The sequence below is a fragment of the Danio rerio genome, chromosome 24, assembly GCF_052040795.2.
Source record: "Danio rerio strain M-AB ecotype USA chromosome 24, GRCz13ab, whole genome shotgun sequence".
Classification (NCBI taxonomy): Eukaryota; Metazoa; Chordata; class Actinopteri; order Cypriniformes; family Danionidae; genus Danio; species Danio rerio.
In genome coordinates, this window is record NC_141044.1 from 40,039,509 (window position 1) to 40,057,500 (window position 17,992).

Below are 17,992 nucleotides of genomic sequence, written 5' to 3' on the forward strand. Positions count from 1 at the left end.
AAATAAGTTTAAAATAGCATTGAAATAAAAACAGATTTAAAAATGCAAAACTATAATAGCTGTGGTGCAAACCGACCTCTGGTTTGTTGAGGAGGAAAAGCTGCTGTTTGATTTGCAAGAACACAGAGTCGAAGGCGAGCTGATTGGCTTGTTGGTTTAGACGCGTCAGAGCGGCGCGAGTCTCGGCCAATAAGCTGGAGTTTCCTGTTCCTTTCTCCTAAAACAAAAATCATACATGCAAAAAATAGTGTTTGCAATACTGATTTAATGACCTATCAAAACATCGATTTACTGATTACTATGGATTTTGAACATTGATTTTTACAAACATTTGACATAATGCAAGTACAAAAGTCAGCCAAATATATAACATATACTGTATTTAGTTCTTAAATGCTTTAATTTTTAAAAATTATATATATATATATATATATATATATATATATATATATATATATATATATATATATATATATATATATATATATATATATATATATATATATATATATATATATATATACACTGCCTTTAATTCACTGTGATTCAGATATTATGACACTATGCAATCTGTTAAAATTAAGGAAGACAACAATAATCAAAAAAACATATATGGATGGATGGATGGATGGATGGATGGATGGATGGATGGATGGATGGATGGGTGGATGGATGGATGGATGGATGGGTGGATGGGTGGATGGGATAGCTTCTTATTGTTTGTGAAAACATTTCCTTCTACATTTGACCACATAAACGCATCTCCAAATCCCATCAAATCTAGTGCTATATGCAAATTTAATTAGGTTACGTCAACTAAAGCTTCGGAAACACAGCGATTTAATTAAATATCAGGAGGCTTTATACTTCACTAGTGTCCGGCGATCTCCACCATTACTTTCCATGATATCAGAAATATCACATGAAGTGACCTGGTGTAAAGAGTAGCATTAATGTTGGTGTATAAGTGTTACAGCACTGTATATAAAGCAGACCTTGAGTGAGTGCAGCGTCTCCAGCAGGTTATTGTACTCTGCTGTGTTGCTCTGCTGCAGGTAATTGTACTCCTGCCAGGGGTTCTTCTGGCTCCTCCTTTCAGCCACACCCTCTTGCAGACCAGTGAGACTCCTGGGATTAAACCCCTCCCACAGGAAACGCCCCGCCCTCCCCAGGATCCTGCAAATCACAATGCAGAACTATGATATATGACAGAAAATACAGCAGATGAGCATTTCCAAATCAGTATTTAGTGGAAGTTAGCTACTATGACCCTTAAATGTAGCTGATGTTTTTACACTCTAGACAGTTTTGTCGGGAAATGATATGAATATTATTATTATTTAGCGTTTTACATCCTCAGTTCCCTTTAGTGTGTAACATTGCTGTTTGAGCCTAAAGTTAAACGTTATTATTGTCTGACTGAAGTTGATTTTGTAATGTAATTATTATCATAATTAAAAATGATTTAAAATATGCTATTATATGAACAAACATTACTATTTAAATTACATTAAAGTATTTAAATTATCATTAAGAATATTACTAATATTATTATTGATAAAATTGCTCCATATCATTTGTACATCATCATCACAGGTAGGATCATTTCTTGTATTCCCAATAGATTTCTCCATTGTAAAAAATCTAAATAAAATGGTAAAAATTTTACAAAAACTTATATTTATAGTTTTGTGAATGTTGCATTTTTTTCAAACTATACCCTGATGCAAGTTTTCACATTTGTTGCCTTTCAAAAACATTTTTTAAATAATAAATAAAAAAAATGATAGGCATAATAATAAAAAAACAGATACTGCAAATATCCAAATATTAAAGAAAAATTCAAGACAATTTAGTAAAATAATTACTTGTTTGAGAGCTGCTGTTCAAATGCTCCACACTGTCTCAGCAGCTCTCCACAGGTGGCGATGATTCTAGAAAACACAAGAACAAAAACATTAACAAACTTTCACACAAACACAATTGGATTTTTAGCAGTACTAATTAAATAAGCCCCGCCCACCTGACAGAGTTCTGAAAAGCTGTCCAATCTTCAGTAAACACCTCAGAAGTGGGCGTGTCCTCTAGCTTGTACTTCTTCCTTATTGACTGAAGGGTGACAGAAAAGTCTGAGACGTACCTGAGAGAGAGAGAGAAACATTATTATTATTATTATTATTATTATTATTATTATTATTATTATTATTATTATTTGTATTTACTTATTATTATTTGTATATAGTTAAGTTATTTTTCATTATCCTTTTAATAATCATATTAGCCTTTTTCTTCTATGCATTTATTAAATGTCTATTTGCTTTATATGTATTATATAATTTCTATACTATTTTATGAATTGTTGATGTAATTTGCAATTCTTTAGCAATATGAGTCAAATCATGCCAATAAAGCTCTTCTAAACTTGAATTTGAAAAAGAGAGAGAGAAAAAAAAAACATCCTGGGCTCCTAAAGAACACTGTGACAACAAACTTCTGTTTATTCTGCCCCAAATATGCAAACTAATTTACATAACTGTACAAAATCTACACTATGTATAACTGTAATTAATATTATCAATATCAGAAATGTCATGTCACAAACGCACAGATATTCAGTAGGGATTTCATGATAATAGAGTTCGGTACCAATCGATACTGAAATTTTAAAAACGTCCCTGTATGTGTGGTTACACTCAGTTAACAGCGGTGAGTTTGGTGAACTGATGACCTTCACGGCCAATCACAGTAATTTCTGTTGAGCAACTGAACACAATGCCAAATCAGCGATGTTTAAGAACGCACTCAACAGTGCTTAAATGTTAGCGGGTATTGGACTTTTTAAGAATTTCAGTATCGATTGGTACTGAATTCCAGTATCATGACAAACCAAATACACAGTTGAAGTCAAAACCTTTTAGCTTGTGACACCTTAAAAAAAAACAATGTCAGTGAATCATGACCCCCAATATCCTGGTGGTGGTTATAAATATACAAACCTTGACCAATTGGTGTTTGTGCACCTTTATTTGCAAGTCAATTCTGTAATTGCAAGTCTGTATTTTTGGCGACCGCCACTCGGAGGCCATTATCCAGTTTCAGTCGTGGCCTGAATTTATTTTTAATGTACTTAAGTGTCATAAAGGTGTCAGAACGTTTAACCTGGTCCCATAAAATCTGATGCTATTACTTCCATAATAGTGTCAGATGCAGCAGATTGATTTCATGGCACCAGGTTAAACTTTCTGACACCTTCATGGCACTCACACATGAATTGCTGAACTTTTCTTTTCTCAAAACCGTACAGAAAAAAAAAAAAAAAAACATTTTCAAAGTAACATGAAAACAAAAAAGACACACAATACAGTTAATGGTCATTGACTTGTCAATATACACAGTGTTAATGGTCACCGAATACAATCTTATTTACATTCATAGTTATCATTGATAAAATGTTGTTAAATACTATTTTGTTAAGAGTTACAAAGATCAACAGGCTCCAGATATAAATAAATAAAAATATCACAATAAAAATAAAACATTACATTTCTTCTTAACCATTTATCCCATATGCAGAAATTTTATAGGCTTGTTGTCTCAAAGAATGCGTCAGTACTTCCATATCATACACCTCTTTTACAATATCATGCCGTTCACCTCCAGATGGGGTCTCTATCTTGAGACATTTCTTTGTAATGGCCTTTTAAAAGACGCATTGAGAGTAAAAATCTCTTCTACAAGAGCGTCCTGGCCAAGATTAGGCAGTACACGTCACATGGGTCTAACAAACAACAAACAAATAACAATTAAAGTTTAACCTGGTGCCATTAATTCAATTCAATTCAATTCAGCTGTATTTGTATAGCGCTTTTACAATGTCGATTGTGTCAAAGCAGCTTCGCATAAAGGGTCATAGTAATTGGACCAGGGTAGTTCAGTTTTTAGTGTTTAAGTTCAGTTCAGTGTGGTTTAAATCATTACTGAGAGTCCAAACACTGAAGAGCAAATTCATCAATGCGTAGCTCTACTGATCCTGAACCATGCAAGCCAGTGGCGACAGCGGAGAGGGAAAAAAAACCTCACCGATAGGAGAGTCATGATAAAAAAACCTTGAGAGAACCAGACTCAGTCCGGCACAACCATTTTAATTTCTCCGCTGGCCAAATTAATCCGCATTATATTCTTTTTATGTCTTCTGAATCTGTAATGTTATTAATAACTTGAAGGTAACAGAAAAAGTCTTGTTTTTCTATGTTATATGCATTTGAATAACTTGCTGAATTAACTTAGTTAAGCCTTTAAATCTTACTTTACGCTGAATACTAGTATCTTGAAAATCTAGTCGAATATTATGTGCTGTCATCATTCTATTGTAGTCGAGTATCTAGTCGAATATTATGTGCTGTCATCATGGTGAAGATCAGTTATTAGAAATGTGTTGAAAAATAAAATCTCACTGTTAAACAGAAGTTGGGGAATAAATGTACAGGGGGGCTCATAATTCTGACTTAAACTGTACATATTTGCATAGTTGATTATCTATTCAAGCTCTTGTTCTCTCCAAACTGGATTACTGCAACTCTCTACTAGCCGGGCTCCCAGCTAACTCTATCAAGCCTCTTCAGATGCTCCAGAATGCAGCAGCACGAGTGGTCTTCAATGAACCTAAAAGAGCACATGTCACTCCACTGCTCATCCGTTTGCACTGGCTGCCAGTTGCTGCTCGCATCAAATTCAAAGCTCTGATGTTTGCCTACAATGCGACTTCTGGCCTTGCTCCTTATCTGCTCTCACTTCTGCAGATCTATGTGCCCTCCAGAAACTTGCGTTCTGTGAATGAACGTCGCCTCGTGGTTCCATCCCAAAGAGGGAAGAAATCACTTTCGCTCACGCTCACGTTCAATCTGCCCACTTGGTGGAATAAACTCCCTAACTGCATCAGAACGGCTGAGTCACTCGCTGTCTTCAAGAAACGACTAAAAACTCAACTATTTAGTCTCCACTTCACTTCCTAATCTGGAATTGCCTCTCTGGATAAACCACTAACTGTACTCAAAAAAATAAAATAAATAAATAAAATAGAAAAATAAAAAAAATTACTAGTACTTTCCTTCTTAGACTTTACAGACCTGAAACTTGCCTACAGCACTTATTCATTGTTGCTCTTATTGTTGTGTAAATTGCTTCCTTGTCCTCATTTGTAAGTCGCTTTGGATAAAAGCGTCAGCTAAATGACTAAACATAAATGTAAATTTATTTACTACATAAATTATTTTAATTTATTTGACATTTCTCTGAAAATCTAATAGTATTCCCTGTTGCACACATTGTTAAAACGCTTTGGCATCACTGCAAAAGAATAAAGCAGCATGCTGACCTGTGGGCAGTGTGTTTATGTCTGTGTAAGTGTAGTAAATGTGTGTGCATGATTCATACTTGTTGAAGAGCGCGCGCAGGGCTTTGATGAGCCCACACACAGCGAGACCATCCGTGAACTTCACACAGCGATCCACAGCAGCCGCCGCCAAACCAAACACCTTCTGAACCGAGTGTGTGAGCTCTAATACACAGTCCAGAACCTCACCACGCTCCTAACACACATACAGAGAGTGTAAGAGAGAGAGAGACATTATTATTTTTATTGATGTACATGAATATGATATATTGAATAATATGATGTATTATTAATATTTGTATTTAATTATTATATTTTTTATATATGTATGTTTTAATTTAAACTTTATAAATGCTTTGGCAATACATTTGTAAAATTCGTCATGCGAATAAAGCAATTATTGAATTGAATTGAGAGAAAAACACAGGCGTCACGGTGGAGCAGTGGGTAGCACGTTCACCTCACAGTAAGAAGGTCGCTGGTTCGAGCTTTGGCTGGGTCAGTTGGCATTTCTGTGTGGAGTTTGCATGTTCTCCCTGTGTTGGTGGGGGTTTTTCCGGGTGCTCCGGTTTTCCCAGTCCAAACACATGCGGTGTAGGTGAATTGGGTAGGCTAAATTGTCCATAGTGCATGTGTTTGAATGAGAGTGTATGGGTGTTTCCCTGTGATGGAAAGGCATCTACTGATTAAACATATGCTGGATAAGTTAGTGGTTCATTCCACTGTGGCGACCCTGGATTAATAAAGGGACTAAGCCGAAAAGAAAATGCCTGAATAAGAGAGACAGAGATCCACATTGCTAACCACTGAGCCACCGTGCCACCTTCTCTATTAATATATATTTTTTACATTTATTTATTTTCATTTAGTTCAGACCATAAAATCACAACAGGTCAAACAACATCAGAACATACAAACAAAAACAAATCTGCATATCCGTCTGTATGCTTATCATTTGTGTCAGATAAAAAAAAAAAAAAACAGTAAAGCCTCACCAGTGGAACAGCACTGAGCTGGATCAGCAGGTTTGTCTCTTCCAGGCCTCCGTACTGAATCTGGTAAGTCTTATAAGGTGAATAAACACACGACACCAGCTCTGCCACCTTCAGGAGGTTACACTCGCCTGAATCAAACACACACGAAGAATGTGATGAACAAAAAACATCACGTTCTCACACACAGTCTATATCACATAGTAACATCATTATATTTTAATTAAGTATTACAATATTTACTACTACTAATAATAATTATAATAATAGCAAGAATAATTGTTAAATAATTAAAAAAATGTTAATATAATTTTATTTTAATTCTAATTTATTAAAATTGTATAAATTTAAAATACAATTTACAAAACTTTATTGTAAATTTATTTACAACAATTTTACAATACCATAACTTACGATATCTGACAGTTTACAATACTATTTAAGAAGGAAAAAAATTATATAAATATTGAACAAAAACAGCAGGGTAAAGAACATTGTAAGGGTGGTCTTGCATTATTCAAACTTTTTTAAATTAAATTATTAAATATTTTATTACATTAAATAAATTAAATGAAAATGTAATAATAATAAATTATTTTTATCTTATTATTATTTGACATTTTTATTTATTTTTGTATTCATTTATTAAAATATAAGATTATTTGAATATTTCAAAAAAATATTTTATTATTATTATTTATAATTCAATATATTTATTTTTGCATTCAAATAATTAATAAAAAAATAATATTTTATTTATTTTAATATTTTATTATCTTAATGTTATTTATTTTTGTATTCAAATAATGAATTAAAACAACAAAATTTTACTATATTGTCATCCATTATTTCATTAATATATTATTATTTATAATCAATCTATTTATATTATTGTATTTTCACAATTAATTTTAAACTTAAATGTGTTCGAAAAAACAATAAGTGACTATTTGCTAATATTTGTCACTAGAAAACACTAACCTAATTTCTCAAAGTATCAAATCTCTTTATTTCCATTGTGATGCACTCCAGCAATTTCTCTACACATAAACAGTCAAATAACTAAAACACACCGAGCTGCGGCTGCATGGCCGCCTCCAGGCTGCGGCTGAAGTTTGCTGCCGTCTGATGAAGCTCCAGCAACACGTCCAGACGGCAGTCTCCAGAGCAGCGCTTCAGAGTCTCAGCAATGCAGTCTGGGATTGAAGGCACCATCGCCCCCAGCGTCTGGATCATCAGCACTGTGAGCACTTCACACGGGTTCCTGAAGACCTACACACACACATATAAAACAGTGTGTGTGTGTGTATACATTATTTTTTAAAGGGGACGTATTATGCAAAATCACTTTTATAAGGTGTTTAAACAGTTGTGTGTCAGCAGTGTGTGAATATAACCAGCCTCTAATGGTAAAAATTTATTAGTTTTATTTATTTATAATTCACTTGATAAAAGCAGTCTGCAGAAACACTTTGATTGATATTCTAACTTTGTACGCATCATCTGCGGGGGAAGCACCGCCCATTAGTGATGATCTCTTCCTCATTAGCATAGGACAATAGTCTTGTTTTAGAATCTGCCTCTATGCTGAGACACAGGCATTTGTAGCTCCGCCCTTTTTTAAAGAGAGCACAAGCTCATTTGAATTTAAAGGGCACCTATGGTGAAAAATCTACTTTTCAAGCTGTTTGGACAGACGTGTGTAAGTATAGTGTATAGACCATCATATTGGGGTGATAAAAACACACCGAGTCCTTTTTTTCAATTTAAAAACATAAAAGCTGTGGACCAATTGGAGCGGTTTTGAGATAAACCGCAACTTGACATAGGAGTGCGCCCCGCCCAGCAATATTGATTGACAGGCGCGCATTACCATATTCTCAGTTGTTGTTTCATGTCTGCCATTTTCAGCCTGTTAGTCAAAGCGATGTCACCAAAGAAACACTTTTGCTCTGTTTTTAGATGTAAAGCTCATTGGGCTTAACACAAGATCAACATTCACCACGATCGCTCTCATCTGCGCCATTGTTTGTAACTTTAGGTGGGTTTGCAAACATGTGTACTTTTCATTGACTGTGTGTTTTGAACAGAACCTAAACTGGCGCACTCACAATAATATTAAATCTTTAAAAAAAGGGAAAAACTATGTGCCCTTCAAAGCTAAAGTCAACAAAAACACAATCAGGATCAAAGCCTAAAAGGGGCCGTTTCAAAAAGTTATAAATCATTATATGTGGGCTACTTTGAGCGAAAAAGTCACACACACGCTCTGATGCTGTGTTCACACCAGACGTGGTACACGCGGATAAATCGCGCGTAAATAGCCGCGTGAACATTTGAGTTTACTCGCTTCATTCACACGTCAAACCCCACTTCATTCGCCCGTCAACAACCGCTTCATTCGCGTGTCAAATTCACTTCAGAACAGACGCGGATTCGCGTGATGGGCAGGGCTTCTGTCTGCCCGGTGACTCTAGCTTCATAGCTAAAGGGCTAACATGGATTTTATGAAGAAAATAACAGTGTTTATGTGCTTTATGAAAGATGATAAACACCGCCGATACGTTTAGAGCCGTGTCTGAGCCCACTACATCCTTTTAGAGGTGCATCCAGCTCTTTAAGCGCATAGACTCTTCCAGAAACTGAACCTGGCTGATGGAGGTTTACAGCGGTGCTTCTGACTGAGCCCAGCCCAGTTTGATGAACTTCTTGTCGGTGTCTGCTGGGGGATTTCACCTGGGACACCGACAACAGGCGATAAGATAGATGTCTATTCACGTGTTTGCATTGACTTAACATGTAAATCACTCGCGCTTGACGTGCGTGCCGCGTCTGGTGTGAACTCAGCATAAGACAGAGGTGTCAAAGCCAGTTCCTGGAGGGCCGCTGCTCTGCACAGTTACAACCCCACTTCAACACACTTACCTGTAGGTTTTAAACAAGCCTAAAGACTCAATTAGTTGGATCAGGTGTGTTTAATTAGGGTTGGAACTAAACTGTGCAGAGCTGCAGCCCTCCAGAAACTAGCTGACACCTGTACTTTAGGCGCATCAGAGACTTATTTTACATCTTGTAAAAATGTGCATAATAGGTCCTCTTTAAATTCACTTCCATTAAACCCACCAATAGTAAATCACAACCATCCAATCAACTCCCAGTGAACAAAATTAAGCCCCGCCCAACATTTGATCTCATTCAAAAAGCGGTTTCACTCCAATATACACAACCACTGTACTACAAAAATTAAATAATAACTAAAATTAATCAGTAAAATTGCATTTAAATTACTTTCCTAATTACTTAGTCAGAAAAGTCCGTTAAATTATGTAATAATTGAATACTTAAAATCCACATTAATCTCAATTTATAGACAACAAAATTAAAAATTAGAGTCAAACAGGGCCTTAACAAATGAACAAAAAGAAATTGTGTGTTATTTTTTTACCTGGCTGCTCCACTGAAGCTGTGTGTGCCATGTGGACAGAAGTGTGTCGTAAAACTCTGAGAGCTGCTGTTTCAGAGGAGCGTCTGACTGACAGATGCTTTCCCACACAGTCAACAACTGGGCCTTAAACACACAGGTTGATTTTCATGCTTATGTTCACACATGCATAATAAAACAAAAGTGTATAAAACATTGTCCAGTACAGTGTCAGATTTAAATACATGCATCATTTCCGGATAACTCTTAATTAAAAAATATATAATAATAAAATACTGCACCTTGTGGCACTTGTAGTAGTAAGCCAGTAACTGAGGCATTCTGTCCATCTCGGTAAAAACTCTAACAAAAAGCTTTGCTTGATCTGAAACAGCACAGAAAAATAAAGATCATCATCACAGCATGATAAAAGCATATTAAAAACATAAAATGATGATTCTCATATTCTGCAGCATGTGTTGAAAATTTATTTTGGTTGCAAAATGTACACATTTGAGCTTAGGTAGGTTTGTTTTCCATGTTTCTGAAAGAAACTCTTTTTAAACTTAGCTACAGAATGAAACAAAAATACTGTAAAAACAGTAATATTGTGAGATATGTACAATTTTGAAAAGTTTCTATTTTTAAAATTGCATTTGTTTGAAGATATAAATAAAATAAATCACATTTTCAGTATAAACTTTAAAAAGTACAACAAAAATACTCCTTTCCATGTCGCTAATATAAATAAAGTATTTCTTAATTGAATTTATAGAAAAAGGGTGTCTTGTTAAGATGGACGGACGGACAAACGGACAGACAGACAGATAGATAGGTAACTAGCCCAGTCAGACAGACAGACAGACAGACAGACAGACAGACAGACAGACACAGACAGACAGACAGATAGACAGATAGACAGATAGACAGATAGATAGATAGATAGATAGATAGATAGATAGATAGATAGATAGATAGATAGATAGATAGATAGATAGATAGATAGATAGATTGATTTTAGGCAAAAACAGCTTGTTATTCTGCTTGATGTTGCAAACTGATATTTTCTTATTATATTATTCTACTTTTTGTTTATAGTTATGAACACACTTGTTTATAAAGCGAGTCGTTTGACTGTTTTCTGCCGTTCTGTAATCCTAGTCATTTCTCCCATAGGCTGAACTGAATCAGAAGTTCTAAAACAAGCGCACTTCCACATCACAGAATAAGGTCAATAAGTCTGATGCGAGCGTGACCTGTGGCAAGAGAGTTGAAAGTGGAGACAATTTGTGTGCTGGTCAGAGCCTCCAGGCGGTTCTTCAGGGCCTCCAGCTGAACACACTTCTCACTGTAGTCCGGTGTGTCCACCAACATCGCCAAACTACCCTGCATGGCGGTCAGTTTACTGCTGATTACAGCCACGTCCTGGAACACACACACACGAGCAGTTCACACATTATTGTTAAAGTTGGCATAAATTGGAAGTTTCTGAGACTTTTACTTCAGTAAGTTAATGTACTTCCAATTTTGTGTCTGAACCGTGTCATCAGAGAAGGAGCCAATCCAAATGCAGAAGCAAATGGTCAGACTTTGATTGAAGATTACCAAAGCAAACTTTATTTTTCAGTGGATTAACTTGCACAGATTAATTGTTCTAAAGAATAACATGTGCTCTAGCAAAATAAAGATTGTAAACTTTGATTCCATACAGACTTTACCTTAAAATAACCATCTAACTGCAGTCAATTAATCGAACCACAGTTGTTTCTGACAACTACATATGATGCAGTTTCTTTAAAGGGCACCTATGGTGAAAAATCTACTTTTCAAGCTGTTTGGACAGACACGTGTGTAGGTATAGTGTTTAGACCGTCATATTGGGCTGATATAAACACACAGTGCTTTTTTTTTTCAATTTAATAACAAAACAAACAGTGGACTAATTGGAGTGGTTTTCAGACCGACCGCAACTTTACGTAGAAGAGCGGTCCCCCCGCCCACCAATATTGATTGACAGCCTTGCATCACGATCATATCCTCAGTTTCTTGTTGCACGTCCGCCATTTTCAACGTGTGAGTCAAAGCGATATCACTAAAGGAACACCCGTGCTCTATTTTTTTTTTTTGGTGAAAAGCTCATGGGGCTCAACACAAGATCAATATTCTCCATATTATCTCTCTAATTGGAATTATTGCTTTTGCCTTTTGCGTGGCGCAGCACCGTGCATTTCGGAGTTCTGAGCGTGGGTTTCTGTCGGGGTGCACGCTGCGGAGCTTCGGGTCAGCGGCTCGGTGCGGCGGAGGTTTCTGTCGGGGTGCACGAGGCGGAGCTTCGGGTCAGCGGCTTTGCGCGGCGTGGGTTTCTGTCGGGGTGCACGCGGCGGAGCTTCGGGTCAGCGCCTTTGTGCGGAGGCTTTGTGCGGAGGTTTCTGTCGGGGTGCACGTGGCGGAGCTTCGGGTCAGCGGCTTTGTGCGGTGGAGGTTTCTGTCGGGGTGCACGCGGCGGGGCTTCGGGTCAGCGGCTTTGTGCGGCGGAGGTTTCTGTCGGGGTGCACGTGGCGGGGCTTCGGGTCAGCGGCTTTGTGCGGCGGAGGTTTCTGTCGGGGTGCACGCGACGGAGCTTCGGGTCAGCGGCTTTGTGCGGCGGAGGTTTCTGTCGGGGTGCACGCGGCGGGGCTTCGGGTCAGCGGCTTTGTGCGGCAGAGGTTTCTGTCGGGGTGCACGTGGCGGGGCTTCGGGTCAGCGGCTTTGTGCGGCGGAGGTTTCTGTCGGGGTGCACGTGGCGGAGCTTCGGGTCAGCGGCTTTGCGCGGCGTGGGTTTCTGTCGGGGTGCTCGCGGCGGAGCTTCGGGTCAGCGGCTTTGCGCGGCGTGGGTTTCTGTCGGGGTGCACGCGGCGGAGCTTCGGGTCAGCGGCTTTGTGCGGCGGAGGTTTCTGTCGGGGTGCACACAGCGGAGCTTCAGGTCAGTGGCTTTGCGTGCCGTGTGTACCCCGACAGAAACCCACGGCGGAGCTTCGGGTCAGCAGCTGCATTCGGTGCCTCAGTCAAAGTTAATTTAGTGTGTGTGGTTATTAGTCTCGGTGTACAAGCTCGGCACTTGGGTCTGAACTCTCTGCTTGGTCTGTTTTCCGACTCATACATGTACGACTGAATGCTCATCCTAGCATAGCTTAGCTTCTTTCTCTGTCTGTCTGCCTGTCTGTTGTAAAAACAAAGCGTGGGAGCTCTTGGCTCCGCCCGCTTGTTATGTTGGGCGGGAAGCCGAAACTGTGAAGCAACACGCCCCTAAAACAGCAAACTGTGTACACGCCCCCAACATGACACTATTTAACACATTATAATAAAACATCTGAACTGTGTGTTGAACTGAACCTAAACTGGCACACTCAGAAGAACCAGAATATTAATATTAAATCATTAAAAAAGGGGCAAACTAAGTGTCCTTTAATAGGCACAAGTGAAACCATAAATAGACATGTAAATTTAAAAAAATGTGAAACTGTTTGTGTAAAGTGTCATAAGTAGAAAGAGTTTAAAAACTTCTAGCACCAGCAATTGGCAACAGCTTGTTTAGAAAATAATAATAAACAGCTAAAGTAGTTTTCAGTAGCAAATCTTCCTGACATATTGTTTTCTTATTGTGTGTGAGTTTTCTATGTGCAGTATTTACAGAATGCAATAAATTCCTTTAATAATTTAAAAGGTATAAAGTGACAACTTCCAATTAAACTTAATAATTTGTAATGACTCTTTAATAAATACAAAGCATGACAAAGTCACCATGAAACAAATCTAATATTGCGTAATTGTTATTATTTCTTAGACAAAATAATCATCAGCCAAATTGCATAACTGTAATCATCACCTGTGTTTTAAAGGTCTCCTCGATGTCAGCACTGAGTGTGCTCCACTTATCGGCCTCCTGCAGCGCTTCTGCTGCCAGCTGCATGCGAGACTTCACCTGGTCAATCTCCACCAGCACCTGCCAGAACACACCATGCATCACTGTGCTGGACAAACAATGCTTTATTCTGTAGAGCAAGCTGATGTACAAAGGAGACGTTTGTACAATATCTGCCTGTAATGACCTATAAAATGATGATTTGTATATTCGGCGGCATGTTTTATAATTATTTTGGTTGCGCAATTTCTAAATTTGGGGTAAGTTGGGTTTGTTTTCCAAGTTTTCCAGATGACTTTTTTTTTCCAAGTGAATGAAAGAAACAAATACAGTAACACCAGTAGTATTGTGAAATATTATTATATATTTAAAAAATGCAGTTTTCTGATCTAATATATTTTAAAAAGTTATTTATTCCTTTGATTAAAAGCTGAATTTTCTATATTATCACTCTTGTGCATCCTTATAGACATTTTTGTATTTTTTTAATTTGATTTTACATGTTGATCTTTGTTGGCTGAATTAATGCAAACAGAATATAGTTTGGGGGAAAAGGTGTAGAAACTTTTGTACTTTTATCATTTCATCAATCTATTTTAGACTCAATTTAGAAATTGTAGCAAACATTCAAGACAAAACATTTAAACCACATTTAAACTGCAATATTTAATTCCAGTGCAATTTGGGAAAAAGGAGTCAAACATTATTTGTTAACCACCCATCATTTTGCTGGCAACTACAATGTAAAAAAATATATATATATATATATATATATATATATATATATATATATATATATATATATATATATATATATATATATATATATATATATATATATATATATATATATATATATGTGTGTGTGTGTGTGTGTGTGTGTGTGTGTGTGTGTGTGTGTGTGTGTATATATATATATATAATATGCACATATTTTAGGTTTGGCATGTGGAAAAAATGTACATTTTGTCTTATTAAAATTCATAAATTGCGCAAAATTCATTAATATTGTGCAATTATATTATGTGGGTGTATTAGTGTAGATATCAAAAAATATATATATTTATTTTATGTTCATCAAAGCTGAGCAGTTTTCCCTGAAGATAAAAAAATAATAAAATGATCTGATACAAAGGAGGATATTTTTAGCATATAATTTAAAATGTAAACAAAAAAATTGTAATTTACATTCATTCATTTATTCATTCTTTTATTTTATTTTCGGCCTAGTCCCTTTATTAATCTGGGGTCACCACAGCGGAATGAACTGCCAACTTATCCAGTATATGTTTTATGCAGCGGATGCCCTACCAAGTAATTTACATATATATATATATATACATATATATATATATATATATATATATATATATATATATATATATATATATATATATATATTCTGCAAATTCAGTTAATTAATACTATATATATCTATATCTATATCTATATCTATATATATATATATATATATATATATATATTTATATATATATATATATATATATATATATATATATATATATATATATATCATTATGCAGCAGGGAAAATAATTCTTGAACATGTCATGTTTTTTCTTGGGAATAATATTTCTAAAGGCTTTTTTTAATGATTGCAGCTTAAAGACACCTCTCATATGGAGAATGAAGTCACATGCATTGTCAGGTGTGAGTTTTTCCACAGTCTTCAACAGGTTCTGTGGGTCTCAACTATCAAATCTGAGCTTTATTATTTTTATTTTCAATTGGATTCGAGTCAGGTGATTGGCTGGGCCATGATTTTCCTTCTCTAAGAGAATTTGAGAGTTTCCTTGGCTGTGTTCTGGATCATTGTCTTGCTGAAATGTCCACCCAGTTTTCATCTTCATCCTCCTGCTAATGTAGATGTTGGACTGAAGCAGCTGATAATCATTTACACTGAGAAAGAGCAGAGGCTTGCTGAAGAACTACTGAGAGATTTCAGCTGCTGTCTGGGATTTTACTGCCTTTCTACACCTCCTTTTCTTCATGTGTTCAATGCTTTTTTCCTGCGTCATTTCATTTTATTACTCATAATTTAAATAGTAAACTATTAATATTGTTTTCTTTGCATACATGGATTTCTTTGGTTGCTTTAAACATTCAATGAAAATTTGAAGTCAACGGCACCTTTACACATGTTTTCTGAGAAAAATGGTGACGTGTTCAATACTTATTTCCCCCTCTGTATTAGGATAAGAGATGACTTGTACCACATCTTCAATAAAAGTCTCCAAATGTTGAAAAACATGACACTTACTTTATATGATAGACATTTTGGACCAATATGTCCATACAGTGAGTTTTAAAAAGTCTTTGTTAAAAGCATAATAAATCAAAAACCAAACCAGCTATGAGCAGAATTGCAACCTTACATTGACCTAATACATACTAAGAGCACTCTAAGATCAAGTAAATAATTGAGGCTAATTACTATATAATGGTATGTTATCTCTATCACCCTCTCTGACAATCCCTGTATCCACAAAATATGAAGTGATTTGGATGTGTGTATTTTAGGGATGGGAAGATTAACCGATATGTATCGATACGCGGTCATGCGCGTGCACGATGCGAGTGCATCGGTTGAGCAGCAGAGGATGAATGAAATTTTGGAAGCAAATCGAGATGCATCGGTTTTTGCGAGATGCATCGGTTTTTCCGAGATACAGCTTATATTTTTAATATAGAATGTATTTTTTATTTATTAACAAGTGTTGTCAACCTGTTTTTGGCGCATAATTTAATCGACCTACATAAAGTAAGCCTTATCAACGGATTTGCGGATGTGTACACTTACACTACAACTCAGTGTATCAGGTACACAATGTGAAAACGATAGTGACCGGTTATGAAAATGAAGTGACGTGTCGCGGACCTCTATTCTGCCGCCCTATGCGCGGATATAACTGAGGACGCGCAGGTGTCGCGGACCTCTATTCTGCCGCCCTATGCGCGGATATAACTGAGGACGCGCGGGTGTCGCGGACCTCTATTCTTCCGCCCTATGCGCGGATATAACTGAGGACGCGCGGGTGTCGCGGACCTCTATTCTTCCGCCCTATAAGCGGATATAACTGAGGACGCGCGGGTGTCGTGGACCTCTATTCTTCCGCCCTATGCGCAGATATAACTGAGGACGCGCGGGTGTCGCGGACCTCTATTCTTCCGCCCTATGCGCGGATATAACTGAGGACGCGCGGGTGTCGCGGACCTCTATTCTGCTGCCCTATTCGCGGATATAACTTGGTGTTGCGGACGCCGCCCTCTCTATACTGCCGCACTAGGCGGGTTTAAACACCTCCTCCTGTTAATTTTTATTTAATTATAATAATAATAATATTATTATTAATAATGATAATGATAAAAATAATGGGTGTCACGGTGGCACAGTGGGTAGTTTGACCACCTCACAGCAAGAAGATTGCTGGTTTGTTATATTTTTATTAGCCTGTTGTTTACAGTGACAGTGATGTTTCAAAGCAACATAACACTGCTAGTTCACGACCTTAAGTTTTGAATATTCAGTGGCAAAATATATCTTTGTAAAACTTGTTTTCATAGTTGAAAAGTTAAATCACAATTCTTGTTGTGCAATGCTCAACCTTTATGTTGAAAGAGTGCAAATATATACATTTATCATATATATTGCACTTATACATTCTGTTTATCTTGAAAATACTTCAATAATATGTGCTATATTATCTAAAATGGCCCTCTACTGTAAACTGACACTCTGGCTCTGAGAGAAAAGCCAGTTTGTAAAAAAAGTCTTGGTTTTGCTTGGTTAATAAATAATCAAACTCATTCAATGGCACAGCATCCTCTTTTACATCAACTCATAAACTTGATTTAATTAGTTAGTGCTGAATTATCGCATTGTATCGTGATATGGGTGTGAATCGTATCGTGTCGCATCGCAATATGTCACAAATGTATCGCTAATATATCGGATCGTATTCTTTGTATCGAGATGCGTATCGGATCGGCATTATAGCTTAGATGCCCAACCCTAGTGTATTTATAGTTACCTGCATAGACTGCACTGTGTCCTGCTCAAATTTCTTGATGTCCTCTTTAACCAGAATCATCTGATCCTTCAGAAATGATGCCTCTTGTTTTAGAGCCTCAATATCTCTCAGTACACGCGGCATATTCTGCAGAGCCTGATTACTGCTCTCTACACACACACACAGAAACACAGCAAATCAGCATTATACCCTACTTGACAAAAGTCTTGTCATCGATCCTAGTTTTAAGAGCAAC

General features: G+C 36.8%; 1 protein-coding gene across 8 annotated transcripts in view; it reads right to left on the reverse strand.

The window, feature by feature from the left end:
* Positions 1-17,992, reverse strand: part of cog7 (component of oligomeric golgi complex 7) — a 62,042-nt gene that overhangs the window by 41,045 nt on the left and 3,005 nt on the right. For all 8 annotated transcript variants that reach the window (XR_015524597.1, XR_015524593.1, XR_015524596.1 and 5 more), the window contains 12 exon segments: positions 17,758-17,906; positions 13,671-13,787; positions 11,062-11,230; positions 10,108-10,190; positions 9,830-9,952; positions 7,458-7,656; positions 6,388-6,515; positions 5,434-5,588; positions 2,024-2,140; positions 1,869-1,934; positions 996-1,176; positions 77-217 (listed from right to left, as the gene is read on the reverse strand). Coding sequence is in view for 1 of the 8 variants with exons in the window: in NM_001077393.1 (NP_001070861.1) it covers positions 77-217; positions 996-1,176; positions 1,869-1,934; positions 2,024-2,140; positions 5,434-5,588; positions 6,388-6,515; positions 7,458-7,656; positions 9,830-9,952; positions 10,108-10,190; positions 11,062-11,230; positions 13,671-13,787; positions 17,758-17,906 (1,628 nt within the window). In the remaining 7 variants the exon portion in view is untranslated.